We start from the raw sequence: 16,407 nt of genomic DNA on the forward strand, positions 1-16,407 counted from the left end.
ACCACACAGCTGTCTACACAGTCCTATCATCATCCAACCACACTGCTGTTTACACAGTCCCGATCATCATCCAACCACACAGCTGTCTACACAGTCCTATCATCATCCAACCACACAGCTGTCTCAGTCCTATCATCATCCAACCACACTGCTGTCTATACAGTCCTATCATCATCCAACCACACTGCTGTCTACACAGTCCTATCATCATCCAACCACACTGCTGTCTAAACAGTCCGATCATCATCCAACCACAGTGCTGTCTATACAGTCCTATCATCATCCAACCACACTGCTGTCTACACAGTCCGATCATCATCCAACCACAGTGCTGTCTATACAGTCCTATCATCATCCAACCACACTGCTGTCTATACAGTCCCGATCATCATCCAACCACACTGCTGTCTACACAGTCCAATCATCATCCAACCACACTGCTGTTTACACAGTCCTATCATCATCCAACCACAGTGCTGTCTATACAGTCCTATCATCATCCAACCACACTGCTGTCTATACAGTCCTATCATCATCCAACCACACTGCTGTCTACACAGTCCTATACTCATCCAACCACACTGCTGTCTACACAGTCCGATCATCATCCAACCACAGTGCTGTCTATACAGTCCTATCATCATCCAACCACACTGCTGTCTATACAGTCCCGATCATCATCCAACCACAGTGCTGTCTACACAGTCCTATCATCATCCAACTACACTGCTGTCTATACAGTCCTATCATCATCCAACCACACTGCTGTCTACACAGTTCTATCATCATCCAACCACACTGCTGTCTACACAGTCCTATCATCATCCAACCACACTGCTCTCTACACAGTTCTATCATCATCCAACCACACTGCTGTCTACACAGTCCTATCATCATCCAACCACACTGCTGTCTACACAGTCCTATCATCATCCAACCATACTGCTGTCTACACAGTCCTATCATCATCCAACCACACTGCTGTCTACACAGTCCTATCATCATCCAACCACACTGCTGTCTACACAGTCCTATCATCATCCAACCACACTGCTGTCTACACAGTCCTATCATCATCCAACCACACTGCTATCTTCACAGTCCTATCATCATCCAACCACACAGCTGTCTACACAGTCCTATCATCATCCAACCCCACTGCTGTCTACACAGTCCTATCATCATCCAACCACACTGCTGTCTACACAGTCCTATCATCATCCAACCACACAGCTGTCTCAGTCCTATCACAATCCAACCACACAGCTGTCTACACAGTCCTATCATCATCCAACCACACAGCTGTCTTCACAGTCCCGATCATCATCCAACCACACAGCTGTCTACACAGTCCTATCATCATCCAACCACACAGCTGTCTCAGTCCTATCATCATCCAACCACACTGCTGTCTATACAGTCCTATCATCATCCAACCACACTGCTGTCTACACAGTCCTATCATCATCCAACCACACTGCTGTCTACACAGTCCTATCATCATCCAACCACACAGCTGTCTCAGTCCTATCATAATCCAACCACACAGCTGTCTACACAGTCCTATCATCATCCAACCACACAGCTGTCTTCACAGTCCCGATCATCATCCAACCACACAGCTGTCTACACAGTCCTATCATCATCCAACCACACAGCTGTCTCAGTCCTATCATCATCCAACCACACTGCTGTCTATACAGTCCTATCATCATCCAACCACACTGCTGTCTACACAGTCCGATCATCATCCAACCACAGTGCTGTCTATACAGTCCTATCATCATCCAACCACACTGCTGTCTATACAGTCCCGATCATCATCCAACCACAGTGCTGTCTACACAGTCCTATCATCATCCAACTACACTGCTGTCTATACAGTCCTATCATCATCCAACCACACTGCTCTCTACACAGTTCTATCATCATCCAACCACACTGCTGTCTACACAGTCCTATCATCATCCAACCACACTGCTGTCTACACAGTCCTATCATCATCCAACCACACTGCTGTCTACACAGTCCTATCATCATCCAACCACACTGCTGTCTACACAGTCCTATCATCATCCAACCCCACTGCTGTCTACATAGTCCTATCATCATCCAACCACACTGCTGTCTACACAGTCCTATCATCATCCAACCACACAGCTGTCTCAGTCCTATCATCATCCAACCACACAGCTGTCTACACAGTCCTATCATCATCCAACCACACAGCTGTCTTCACACTCCCGATCATCATCCAACCACACAGCTGTCTACACAGTCCTATCATCATCCAACCACACAGCTGTCTCAGTCCTATCATCATCCAACCACACTGCTGTCTATACAGTCCTATCATCATCCAACCACACTGCTGTCTACACAGTCCTATCATCATCCAACCACACTGCTGTCTACACAGTCCGATCATCATCCAACCACAGTGCTGTCTATACAGTCCTATCATCATCCAACCACAGTGCTGTCTATACAGTCCTATCATCATCCAACCACACTGCTGTCTATACAGTCCCGATCATCATCCAACCACACAGCTGTCTCAGTCCTATCATCATCCAACTACACTGCTGTCTACACAGTCCTATCATCATCCAACCACACTGCTGTCTACACAGTCCTATCATCATCCAACCACACAGCTGTCTCAGTCCTATCATCATCCAACCACACTGCTGTCTACACAGTCCTATCATCATCCAACCACACAGCTGTCTCAGTCCTATCATCATCCAACCACACAGCTGTCTACACAGTCCTATCATCATCCAACCACACAGCTGTCTTCACAGTCCCGATCATCATCCAACCACACAGCTGTCTACACAGTCCTATCATCATCCAACCACACAGCTGTCTCAGTCCTATCATCATCCAACCACACTGCTGTCTATACAGTCCTATCATCATCCAACCACACTGCTGTCTACACAGTCCTATCATCATCCAACCACACTGCTGTCTACACAGTCCTATCATCATCCAACCACACTGCTGTCTATACAGTCCTATCATCATCCAACCACAGTGCTGTCTACACAGTCCGATCATCATCCAACCACAGTGCTGTCTACACAGTCCTATCATCATCCAACCACACTGCTGTCTACACAGTCTGATCATCATCCAACCACAGTGCTGTCTATACAGTCCTATCATTATCCAACCACACAGCTGTCTACACAGTCCTATCATCATCCAACCACACAGCTGTCTTCACAGTCCCAATCATCATCCAACCACACAGCTGTCTACACAGTCCTATCATCATCCAACCACACAGCTGTCTCAGTCCTATCATCATCCAACCACACTGCTGTCTACACAGTCCTATCATCATCCAACCACACTGCTGTCTACACAGTCCTATCATCATCCAACCACACTGCTGTCTACACAGTCCTATCAACATCCAACCACACTGCTGTCTACACAGTCCTATCATCATCCAACCACACTGCTGTCTACACAGTCCTATCATCATCCAACCACACAGCTGTCTTCACAGTCCCGATCATCATCCAACCACACAGCTGTCTACACAGTCCTATCATCATCCAACCACACTGCTGTCTATACAGTCCTATCATCATCCAACCACACTGCTGTCTACACAGTCCTATCATCATCCAACCACACTGCTGTCTACACAGTCCGATCATCATCCAACCACACTGCTGTCTACACAGTCCTATCATCATCCAACCACACTGCTGTCTACACAGTCCTATCATCATCCAACCACAGTGCTGTCTATACAGTCCTATCATCATCCAACCACACTGCTGTCTATACAGTCCTATCATCATCCAACCACACTGCTGTCTACACAGTCCTATCATCATCCAACCACACTGCTGTCTACACAGTCCGATCATCATCCAAACACACTGCTGTCTATACAGTCCTATCATCATCCAACCACACTGCTGTCTACACAGTCCTATCATCATCCAACCACACTGCTGTCTACACAGTCCGATCATCATCCAACCACACTGCTGTCTATACAGTCCTATCATCATCCAACCACACTGCTGTCTATACAGTCCTATCATCATCCAACCACACTGCTGTCTATACAGTCCTATCATCATCCAACCACACTGCTGTCTACACAGTCCGATCATCATCCAACCACAGTGCTGTCTATACAGTCCTATCATAATCCAACCACACAGCTGTCTACACAGTCTTATCATCATCCAACCACACAGCTGTCTTCACAGTCCCGATCATCATCCAACCACACAGCTGTCTACACAGTCCTAGCATCATCCAACCACACAGCTGTCTCAGTCCTATCATCATCCAACCACACTGCTGTCTACACAGTCCTATCATCATCCAACCACACTGCTGTCTACACAGTCCTATCATCATCCAACCACACTGCTGTCTACACAGTCCTATCATCATCCAACCACACTGCTGTCTACACAGTCCTATCATCATCCAACCACACAGCTGTCTTCACAGTCCCGATCATCATCCAACCACACAGCTGTCTACACAGTCCTATCATCATCCAACCACACTGCTGTCTATACAGTCCTATTATCATCCAACCACACTGCTGTCTACACAGTCCTATCATCATCCAACCACACTGCTGTCTACACAGTCCTATCATCATCCAACCACACTGCTGTCTACACAGTCCTATCATCATCCAACCACACTGCTGTCTACACAGTCCTATCATCATCCAACCACACTGCTGTCTACACAGTCCTATCATCATCCAACCACAGTGCTGTCTATACAGTCCTATCATCATCCAACCACACTGCTGTCTATACAGTCCTATCATCATCCAACCACACTGCTGTCTACACAGTCCGATCATCATCCAACCACAGTGCTGTCTACACAGTCCGATCATCATCCAACCACACTGCTGTCTATACAGTCCTATCATCATCCAACCACACTGCTGTCTACACAGTCCTATCATCATCCAACCACACTGCTGTCTACACAGTCCGATCATCATCCAACCACACTGCTGTCTATACAGTCCTATCATCATCCAACCACACTGCTGTCTATACAGTCCTATCATCATCCAACCACACTGCTGTCTATACAGTCCTATCATCATCCAACCACACTGCTGTCTACACAGTCCGATCATCATCCAACCACACTGCTGTCTATACAGTCCTATCATCATCCAACCACAGTGCTGTCTACACAGTCCGATCATCATCCAACCACACTGCTGTCTACACAGTCCTATCATCATCCAACCACACTGCTGTCTACACAGTCCTATCATCATCCAACCACACTGCTGTCTACACAGTCCTATCATCATCCAACCACACTGCTGTCTACACAGTCCTATCATCATCCAACCACACTGCTGTCTACACAGTCCTATCATCATCCAACCACACTGCTGTCTACACAGTCCGATCATCATCCAACCACACTGCTGTCTATACAGTCCTATCATCATCCAACCACACTGCTGTCTACACAGTCCTATCATCATCCAACCACACTGCTGTCTACACAGTCCGATCATCATCCAACCACACTGCTGTCTATACAGTCCTATCATCATCCAACCACACTGCTGTCTATACAGTCCTATCATCATCCAACCACACTGCTGTCTATACAGTCCTATCATCATCCAACCACACTGCTGTCTATACAGTCCTATCATCATCCAACCACACTGCTGTCTACACAGTCCGATCATCATCCAACCACACTGCTGTCTATACAGTCCTATCATCATCCAACCACAGTGCTGTCTACACAGTCCGATCATCATCCAACCACACTGCTGTCTACACAGTCCTATCATCATCCAACCACACTGCTGTCTACACAGTCCTATCATCATCCAACCACACTGCTGTCTACACAGTCCTATCATCATCCAACCACACTGCTGTCTACACAGTCCGATCATCATCCAACCACACTGCTGTCTACACAGTCCTATCATCATCCAACCACACTGCTGTCTACACAGTCCTATCATCATCCAACCACACTGCTGTCTACACAGTCCTATCATCATCCAACCACACTGCTGTCTACACAGTCCTATCATCATCCAACCACACTGCTGTCTACACAGTCCGATCATCATCCAACCACACTGCTGTCTATACAGTCCTATCATCATCCAACCACACTGCTGTCTATACAGTCCTATCATCATCCAACCACACTGCTGTCTATACAGTCCTATCATCATCCAACCACAGTGCTGTCTACACAGTCCGATCATCATCCAACCACAGTGCTGTCTACACAGTCCTATCATCATCCAACCACACTGCTGTCTACACAGTCCGATCATCATCCAACCACAGTGCTGTCTATACAGTCCTATCATAATCCAACCACACAGCTGTCTACACAGTCCTATCATCATCCAACCACACAGCTGTCTTCACAGTCCCGATCATCATCCAACCACACAGCTGTCTACACAGTCCTAGCATCATCCAACCACACAGCTGTCTCAGTCCTATCATCATCCAACCACACTGCTGTCTACACAGTCCTATCATCATCCAACCACACTGCTGTCTACACAGTCCTATCATCATCCAACCACACTGCTGTCTACACAGTCCTATCATCATCCAACCACACTGCTGTCTACACAGTCCTATCATCATCCAACCACACAGCTGTCTTCACAGTCCCGATCATCATCCAACCACACAGCTGTCTACACAGTCCTATCATCATCCAACCACACTGCTGTCTATACAGTCCTATTATCATCCAACCACACTGCTGTCTACACAGTCCTATCATCATCCAACCACACTGCTGTCTACACAGTCCGATCATCATCCAACCACACTGCTGTCTACACAGTCCTATCATCATCCAACCACACTGCTGTCTACACAGTCCTATCATCATCCAACCACAGTGCTGTCTATACAGTCCTATCATCATCCAACCACACTGCTGTCTACACAGTCCTATCATCATCCAACCACACTGCTGTCTACACAATCCTATCATCATCCAACCACACTGCTGTCTACACAGTCCGATCATCATCCAACCACACTGCTGTCTATACAGTCCTATCATCATCCAACCACACTGCTGTCTATACAGTCCTATCATCATCCAACCACACTGCTGTCTATACAGTCCTATCATCATCCAACCACACTGCTGTCTACACAGTCCGATCATCATCCAACCACACTGCTGTCTATACAGTCCTATCATCATCCAACCACAGTGCTGTCTACACAGTCCTATCATCATCCAACCACACTGCTGTCTACACAGTCCGATCATCATCCAACCACACTGCTGTCTATACAGTCCTATCATCATCCAACCACACTGCTGTCTACACAGTCCTATCATCATCCAACCACACTGCTGTCTACACAGTCCGATCATCATCCAACCACACTGCTGTCTATACAGTCCTATCATCATCCAACCACACTGCTGTCTATACAGTCCTATCATCATCCAACCACACTGCTGTCTATACAGTCCTATCATCATCCAACCACAGTGCTGTCTACACAGTCCGATCATCATCCAACCACAGTGCTGTCTACACAGTCCTATCATCATCCAACCACACTGCTGTCTACACAGTCCGATCATCATCCAACCACAGTGCTGTCTATACAGTCCTATCATAATCCAACCACACAGCTGTCTACACAGTCCTATCATCATCCAACCACACAGCTGTCTTCACAGTCCCGATCATCATCCAACCACACAGCTGTCTACACAGTCCTATCATCATCCAACCACACTGCTGTCTATACAGTCCTATTATCATCCAACCACACTGCTGTCTACACAGTCCTATCATTATCCAACCACACTGCTGTCTACACAGTCCGATCATCATCCAACCACACTGCTGTCTACACAGTCCTATCATCATCCAACCACACTGCTGTCTACACAGTCCTATCATCATCCAACCACAGTGCTGTCTATACAGTCCTATCATCATCCAACCACACTGCTGTCTATACAGTCCTATCATCATCCAACCACACTGCTGTCTACACAGTCCTATCATCATCCAACCACACTGCTGTCTACACAGTCCGATCATCATCCAACCACACTGCTGTCTATACAGTCCTATCATCATCCAACCACACTGCTGTCTACACAGTCCTATCATCATCCAACCACACTGCTGTCTACACAGTCCGATCATCATCCAACCACACTGCTGTCTATACAGTCCTATCATCATCCAACCACACTGCTGTCTATACAGTCCTATCATCATCCAACCACACTGCTGTCTATACAGTCCTATCATCATCCAACCACAGTGCTGTCTACACAGTCCGATCATCATCCAACCACAGTGCTGTCTACACAGTCCTATCATCATCCAACCACACTGCTGTCTACACAGTCCGATCATCATCCAACCACACAGCTGTCTATACAGTCCTATCATAATCCAACCACACAGCTGTCTACACAGTCCTAGCATCATCCAACCACACAGCTGTCTCAGTCCTATCATCATCCAACCACACTGCTGTCTACACAGTCCTATCATCATCCAACCACACTGCTGTCTACACAGTCCTATCATCATCCAACCACACTGCTGTCTACACAGTCCTATCATCATCCAACCACACTGCTGTCTACACAGTCCTATCATCATCCAACCACACAGCTGTCTTCACAGTCCCGATCATCATCCAACCACACAGCTGTCTACACAGTCCTATCATCATCCAACCACACTGCTGTCTATACAGTCCTATTATCATCCAACCACACTGCTGTCTACACAGTCCTATCATTATCCAACCACACTGCTGTCTACACAGTCCGATCATCATCCAACCACACTGCTGTCTACACAGTCCTATCATCATCCAACCACACTGCTGTCTACACAGTCCTATCATCATCCAACCACAGTGCTGTCTATACAGTCCTATCATCATCCAACCACACTGCTGTCTATACAGTCCTATCATCATCCAACCACACTGCTGTCTACACAGTCCTATCATCATCCAACCACACTGCTGTCTACACAGTCCGATCATCATCCAACCACACTGCTGTCTACACAGTCCGATCATCATCCAACCACACTGCTGTCTATACAGTCCTATCATCATCCAACCACACTGCTGTCTATACAGTCCTATCATCATCCAACCACACTGCTGTCTACACAGTCCGATCATCATCCAACCACACTGCTGTCTATACAGTCCTATCATCATCCAACCACACTGCTGTCTACACAGTCCTATCATCATCCAACCACACTGCTGTCTACACAGTCCTATCATCATCCAACCACACTGCTGTCTATACAGTCCTATCATCATCCAACCACACTGCTGTCTATACAGTCCTATCATCATCCAACCACACTGCTGTCTATACAGTCCTATCATCATCCAACCACAGTGCTGTCTACACAGTCCGATCATCATCCAACCACAGTGCTGTCTACACAGTCCTATCATCATCCAACCACACTGCTGTCTACACAGTCCGATCATCATCCAACCACACAGCTGTCTATACAGTCCTATCATAATCCAACCACACAGCTGTCTACACAGTCCTATCATCATCCAACCACACAGCTGTCTTCACAGTCCCGATCATCATCCAACCACACAGCTGTCTACACAGTCCTAGCATCATCCAACCACACAGCTGTCTCAGTCCTATCATCATCCAACCACACTGCTGTCTACACAGTCCTATCATCATCCAACCACACTGCTGTCTACACAGTCCTATCATCATCCAACCACACTGCTGTCTACACAGTCCTATCATCATCCAACCACACTGCTGTCTACACAGTCCTATCATCATCCAACCACACAGCTGTCTTCACAGTCCCGATCATCATCCAACCACACAGCTGTCTACACAGTCCTATCATCATCCAACCACACTGCTGTCTATACAGTCCTATTATCATCCAACCACACTGCTGTCTACACAGTCCTATCATCATCCAACCACACTGCTGTCTACACAGTCCTATCATCATCCAACCACACTGCTGTCTACACAGTCCTATCATTATCCAACCACACTGCTGTCTACACAGTCCGATCATCATCCAACCACACTGCTGTCTACACAGTCCTATCATCATCCAACCACACTGCTGTCTACACAGTCCTATCATCATCCAACCACAGTGCTGTCTATACAGTCCTATCATCATCCAACCACACTGCTGTCTATACAGTCCTATCATCATCCAACCACACTGCTGTCTACACAGTCCTATCATCATCCAACCACACTGCTGTCTACACAGTCCGATCATCATCCAACCACACTGCTGTCTATACAGTCCTATCATCATCCAACCACACTGCTGTCTACACAGTCCTATCATCATCCAACCACACTGCTGTCTACACAGTCCGATCATCATCCAACCACACTGCTGTCTATACAGTCCTATCATCATCCAACCACACTGCTGTCTATACAGTCCTATCATCATCCAACCACAGTGCTGTCTACACAGTCCGATCATCATCCAACCACAGTGCTGTCTACACAGTCCTATCATCATCCAACCACACTGCTGTCTACACAGTCCGATCATCATCCAACCACACAGCTGTCTATACAGTCCTATCATAATCCAACCACACAGCTGTCTACACAGTCCTATCATCATCCAACCACACAGCTGTCTTCACAGTCCCGATCATCATCCAACCACACAGCTGTCTACACAGTCCTAGCATCATCCAACCACACAGCTGTCTCAGTCCTATCATCATCCAACCACACTGCTGTCTACACAGTCCTATCATCATCCAACCACACTGCTGTCTACACAGTCCTATCATCATCCAACCACACTGCTGTCTACACAGTCCTATCATCATCCAACCACACTGCTGTCTACACAGTCCTATCATCATCCAACCACACAGCTGTCTTCACAGTCCCGATCATCATCCAACCACACAGCTGTCTACACAGTCCTATCATCATCCAACCACACTGCTGTCTATACAGTCCTATTATCATCCAACCACACTGCTGTCTACACAGTCCTATCATTATCCAACCACACTGCTGTCTACACAGTCCGATCATCATCCAACCACACTGCTGTCTACACAGTCCTATCATCATCCAACCACACTGCTGTCTACACAGTCCTATCATCATCCAACCACAGTGCTGTCTATACAGTCCTATCATCATCCAACCACACTGCTGTCTATACAGTCCTATCATCATCCAACCACACTGCTGTCTACACAGTCCTATCATCATCCAACCACACTGCTGTCTACACAGTCCGATCATCATCCAACCACACTGCTGTCTACACAGTCCGATCATCATCCAACCACACTGCTGTCTATACAGTCCTATCATCATCCAACCACACTGCTGTCTATACAGTCCTATCATCATCCAACCACACTGCTGTCTACACAGTCCGATCATCATCCAACCACACTGCTGTCTATACAGTCCTATCATCATCCAACCACACTGCTGTCTACACAGTCCTATCATCATCCAACCACACTGCTGTCTACACAGTCCGATCATCATCCAACCACACTGCTGTCTATACAGTCCTATCATCATCCAACCACACTGCTGTCTATACAGTCCTATCATCATCCAACCACACTGCTGTCTATACAGTCCTATCATCATCCAACCACAGTGCTGTCTACACAGTCCGATCATCATCCAACCACAGTGCTGTCTACACAGTCCTATCATCATCCAACCACACTGCTGTCTACACAGTCCGATCATCATCCAACCACACAGCTGTCTATACAGTCCTATCATAATCCAACCACACAGCTGTCTACACAGTCCTATCATCATCCAACCACACAGCTGTCTTCACAGTCCCGATCATCATCCAACCACACAGCTGTCTACACAGTCCTAGCATCATCCAACCACACAGCTGTCTCAGTCCTATCATCATCCAACCACACTGCTGTCTACACAGTCCTATCATCATCCAACCACACTGCTGTCTACACACTCCTATCATCATCCAACCACACTGCTGTCTACACAGTCCTATCATCATCCAACCACACTGCTGTCTACACAGTCCTATCATCATCCAACCACACAGCTGTCTTCACAGTCCCGATCATCATCCAACCACACAGCTGTCTACACAGTCCTATCATCATCCAACCACACTGCTGTCTATACAGTCCTATCATCATCCAACCACACTGCTGTCTACACAGTCCTATCATCATCCAACCACACTGCTGTCTACACAGTCCTATCATCATCCAACCACACTGCTGTCTACACAGTCCTATCATTATCCAACCACACTGCTGTCTACACAGTCCGATCATCATCCAACCACACTGCTGTCTACACAGTCCTATCATCATCCAACCACACTGCTGTCTACACAGTCCTATCATCATCCAACCACAGTGCTGTCTATACAGTCCTATCATCATCCAACCACACTGCTGTCTATACAGTCCTATCATCATCCAACCACACTGCTGTCTACACAGTCCTATCATCATCCAACCACACTGCTGTCTACACAGTCCGATCATCATCCAACCACACTGCTGTCTATACAGTCCTATCATCATCCAACCACACTGCTGTCTATACAGTCCTATCATCATCCAACCACACTGCTGTCTATACAGTCCTATCATCATCCAACCACACTGCTGTCTACACAGTCCTATCATCATCCAACCACACAGCTGTCTACACAGTCCTATCATCATCCAACCACAGTGCTGTCTACACAGTCCTATCATCATCCAACCACACTGCTGTCTACACAGTCCTATCATCATCCAACCACAGTGCTGTCTACACAGTCCGATCATCATCCAACCACACTGCTGTCTACACAGTCCTATCATCATCCTGAAGGTACAATACCTTTAGGATATAACAGTGTGCATACATTAGACACGTACCTCTCTATCATTTTTGGAAGCACAATCCTGGTCATCTGGAATATAAGAAGAAAGGTACTTTATTAGGTGACCCTTCAGGGGCAGAGACATATAGCTCATTGTTATATCATCACACAGTGGTGGGGGGGGGGGGGGGGGGGGGAGGGACAGACTCATAGCTCCTTCTATATGTATCACCCTGCAGGAGGAGGAGCAGACTCATAGCTCCTTCTATATGTATCACCCTGCAGGAGGAGGAACAGACTCATAGCTCCTTCTATATGTATCACCCTGCAGGAGGAGGAGCAGACTCATAGCTCCTTCTATATGTATCACCCTGCAGGAGGAGGAGCAGACTCATAGCTCCTTCTATATGTATCACCCTGCAGGAGGAGGAGCAGACTCATAGCTCCCTTCTATATGTATCACCCTGCAGGAGGAGGAGCAGACTCATAGCTCCTTCTATATGTATCACCCTGCAGGAGGAGGGGCAGACTCATAGCTCCCTTCTATATGTATCACCCTGCAGGAGGAGGAGCAGACTCATAGCTCCTTCTATATGTATCACCCTGCAGGAGGAGGGGCAAAGTCATAGCTCCTTCTATATGTATCACCCTGCAGGAGGAGGAGCAGACTCATAGCTCCTTCTATATGTATCACCCTGCAGGAGGAGGGGCAGACTCATAGCTCCTTCTATATTTATCACCCTGCAGGGGGAGGGGCAGACTCATAGCTCCTTCTATATGTATCACCCTGCAGGAGGAGGGGCAGACTCATAGCTCCTTCTATATGTATCACCCTGCAGGAGGAGGAGCAGACTCATAGCTCCTTCTATATGTATCACCCTGCAGGAGGAGGAGCAGACTCATAGCTCCTTCTATATGTATCACCCTGCAGGAGGAGGGGCAGACTCATAGCTCCTTCTATATGTATCACCCTGCAGGAGGAAGGGCAGACTCATAGCTCCTTCTATATGTATCACCCTGCAGGAGGAGGGGCAGACTTATAGCTCCTTCTATATGTATCACCCTGCAGGAGGAGGGGCAGACTCATAGCTCCTTCTATATGTATCACCCTGCAGGAGGAGGGGCAGACTCATAGCTCCTTCTATATGTATCGCCCTGCAGGAGGAGGGGCAGACTCATAGCTCCTTCTATATGTATCGCCCTGCAGGAGGAGGAGCAGACTCATAGCTCCTTCTATATGTATCACCGTGCAGGAGGAGGGGCAGACTCATAGCTCCTTCTATATGTATCACCCTGCAGGAGGAGGGGCAGACTCATAGCTCCTTCTATATGTATCGCCCTGCAGGAGGAGGAGCAGACTCATAGCTCCTTCTATATGTATCACCCTGCAGGAGGAGGGGCAGACTCATAGCTCCTTCTATATGTATCACCCTGCAGGAGGAGGGGCAGACTCATAGCTCCTTCTATATGTATCGCCCTGCAGGAGGAGGAGCAGACTCATAGCTCCTTCTATATGTATCACCCTGCAGGAGGAGGGGCAGACTCATAGCTCCTTCTATATGTATCACCCTGCAGGAGGAGGAGCAGACTCATAGCTCCTTCTATATGTATCACCCTGCAGGGGGAGGGGCAGACTCATAGCTCCTTCTATATGTATCACCCTGCAGGAGGAGGAGCAGACTCATAGCTCCTTCTATATGTATCACCCTGCAGGAGGAGGAGCAGACTCATAGCTCCTTCTATATGTATCACCCTGCAGGAGGAGGGGCAGACTCATAGCTCCTTCTATATGTATCACCCTGCAGGAGGAGGGGCAGACTCATAGCTCCTTCTATATGTATCACCCTGCAGGAGGAGGGGCAGACTCATAGCTCCTTCTATATGTATCACCCTACAGGAGGAGGAGCAGACTCATAGCTCCTTCTATATGTATCACCCTACAGGAGGAGGGGCAGACTCATAGCTCCTTCTATATGTATCACCCTGCAGGGGGAGGGGCAGACTCATAGCTCCTTCTATATGTATCACCCTGCAGGAGGAGGGGCAGACTCATAGCTCCTTCTATATGTATCACCCTGCAGGGGGAGGAGCAGACTCATAGCTCCTTCTATATGTATCACCCTGCAGGAGGAGGAGCAGACTCATAGCTCCTTCTATATGTATCACCCTGCAGGAGGAGGGGCAGACTCATAGCTCCTTCTATATGTATCACCCTGCAGGAGGAGGGGCAGACTCATAGCTCCTTCTATATGTATCACCCTGCAGGAGGAGGGGCAGACTCATAGCTCCTTCTATATGTATCACCCTGCAGGAGGAGGGGCAGACTCATAGCTCCTTCTATATGTATCACCCTGCAGGGGGAGGGGCAGACTCATAGCTCCTTCTATATGTATCACCCTGCAGGAGGAGGGGCAGACTCATAACTCCTTCTATATGTATCACCCTGCAGGAGGAGGAGCAGAGTCATAGCTCCTTCTATATGTATCACCCTACAGGAGGAGGAGCAGACTCATAGCTCCTTCTATATGTATCACCCTGCAGGAGGAGGGGCAGACTCATAGCTCCTTCTATATGTATCACCCTGCAGGAGGAGGGGCAGACTCATAGCTCCTTCTATATGTATCACCCTGCAGGAGGAGGAGCAGACTCATAGCTCCTTCTATATGTATCACCCTGCAGGAGGAGGGGCAGACTTATAGCTCCTTCTATATGTATCACCCTGCAGGAGGAGGAGCAGACTCATAGCTCCTTCTATATGTATCACCCTGCAGGAGGAGGGGCAGACTCATAGCTCCCTTCTATATGTATCACCCTGCAGGAGGAGGGGCAGACTCATAGCTCCTTCTATATGTATCACCCTGCAGGAGGAGGAGCAGACTCATAGCTCCTTCTATATGTATCACCCTGCAGGAGGAGGGGCAGACTCATAGCTCCTTCTATATGTATCACCCTGCAGGAGGAGGGGCAGACTCATAGCTCCTTCTATATATATCACCCTGCAGGAGGAGGGGCAGACTCATAGCTCCTTCTATATGTATCACCCTGCAGGAGGAGGGGCAGACTCATAGCTCCTTCTATATGTATCACCCTGCAGGAGGAGGGGCAGACTCATAGCTCCTTCTATATGTATCACCCTGCAGGAGGAGGAGCAGACTCATAGCTCCTTCTATATGTATCACCCTGCAGGGGGAGGAGCAGACTCATAGCTCCTTCTATATGTATCACCCTGCAGGAGGAGGGGCAGACTCACAGCTCCTTCTGACTAGATGGGCCAAATGGTTCTTATCTGCCGACACATTCTATGTTTTTATGTCTGTATCACCCTACAGGGGGAGGGGCAGGCATATAGGCAGCTTTGACACTCACTTGTACAGTTGACATCATGTTACAGTTCATAATGGCCGTTAAACTCTGCAAAAAAAAATAATATATTATATATATATATACACACACAGATTTTACTATACATGTTACTGACCATG

The 16,407-nt window shown here is 47.7% G+C and overlaps 1 protein-coding gene across 2 annotated transcripts in view; it reads right to left on the reverse strand.

The window, feature by feature from the left end:
* LOC120986586 (very-long-chain 3-oxoacyl-CoA reductase-B-like) overlaps positions 1 to 16,407 on the reverse strand; it is an 83,011-nt gene that overhangs the window by 54,283 nt on the left and 12,321 nt on the right. For both annotated transcript variants that reach the window (XM_040415248.1, XM_040415247.1), the window contains 2 exons: positions 16,292 to 16,336; positions 12,981 to 13,015 (listed from right to left, as the gene is read on the reverse strand). In XM_040415248.1, coding sequence (XP_040271182.1) covers positions 12,981 to 13,015; positions 16,292 to 16,336 — 80 coding nt within the window. The remainder of the gene's footprint in view (positions 1 to 12,980; positions 13,016 to 16,291; positions 16,337 to 16,407) is intronic.

This window comes from Bufo bufo, chromosome 1, assembly GCF_905171765.1.
Source record: "Bufo bufo chromosome 1, aBufBuf1.1, whole genome shotgun sequence".
Lineage (NCBI taxonomy): Eukaryota > Metazoa > Chordata > Amphibia > Anura > Bufonidae > Bufo > Bufo bufo.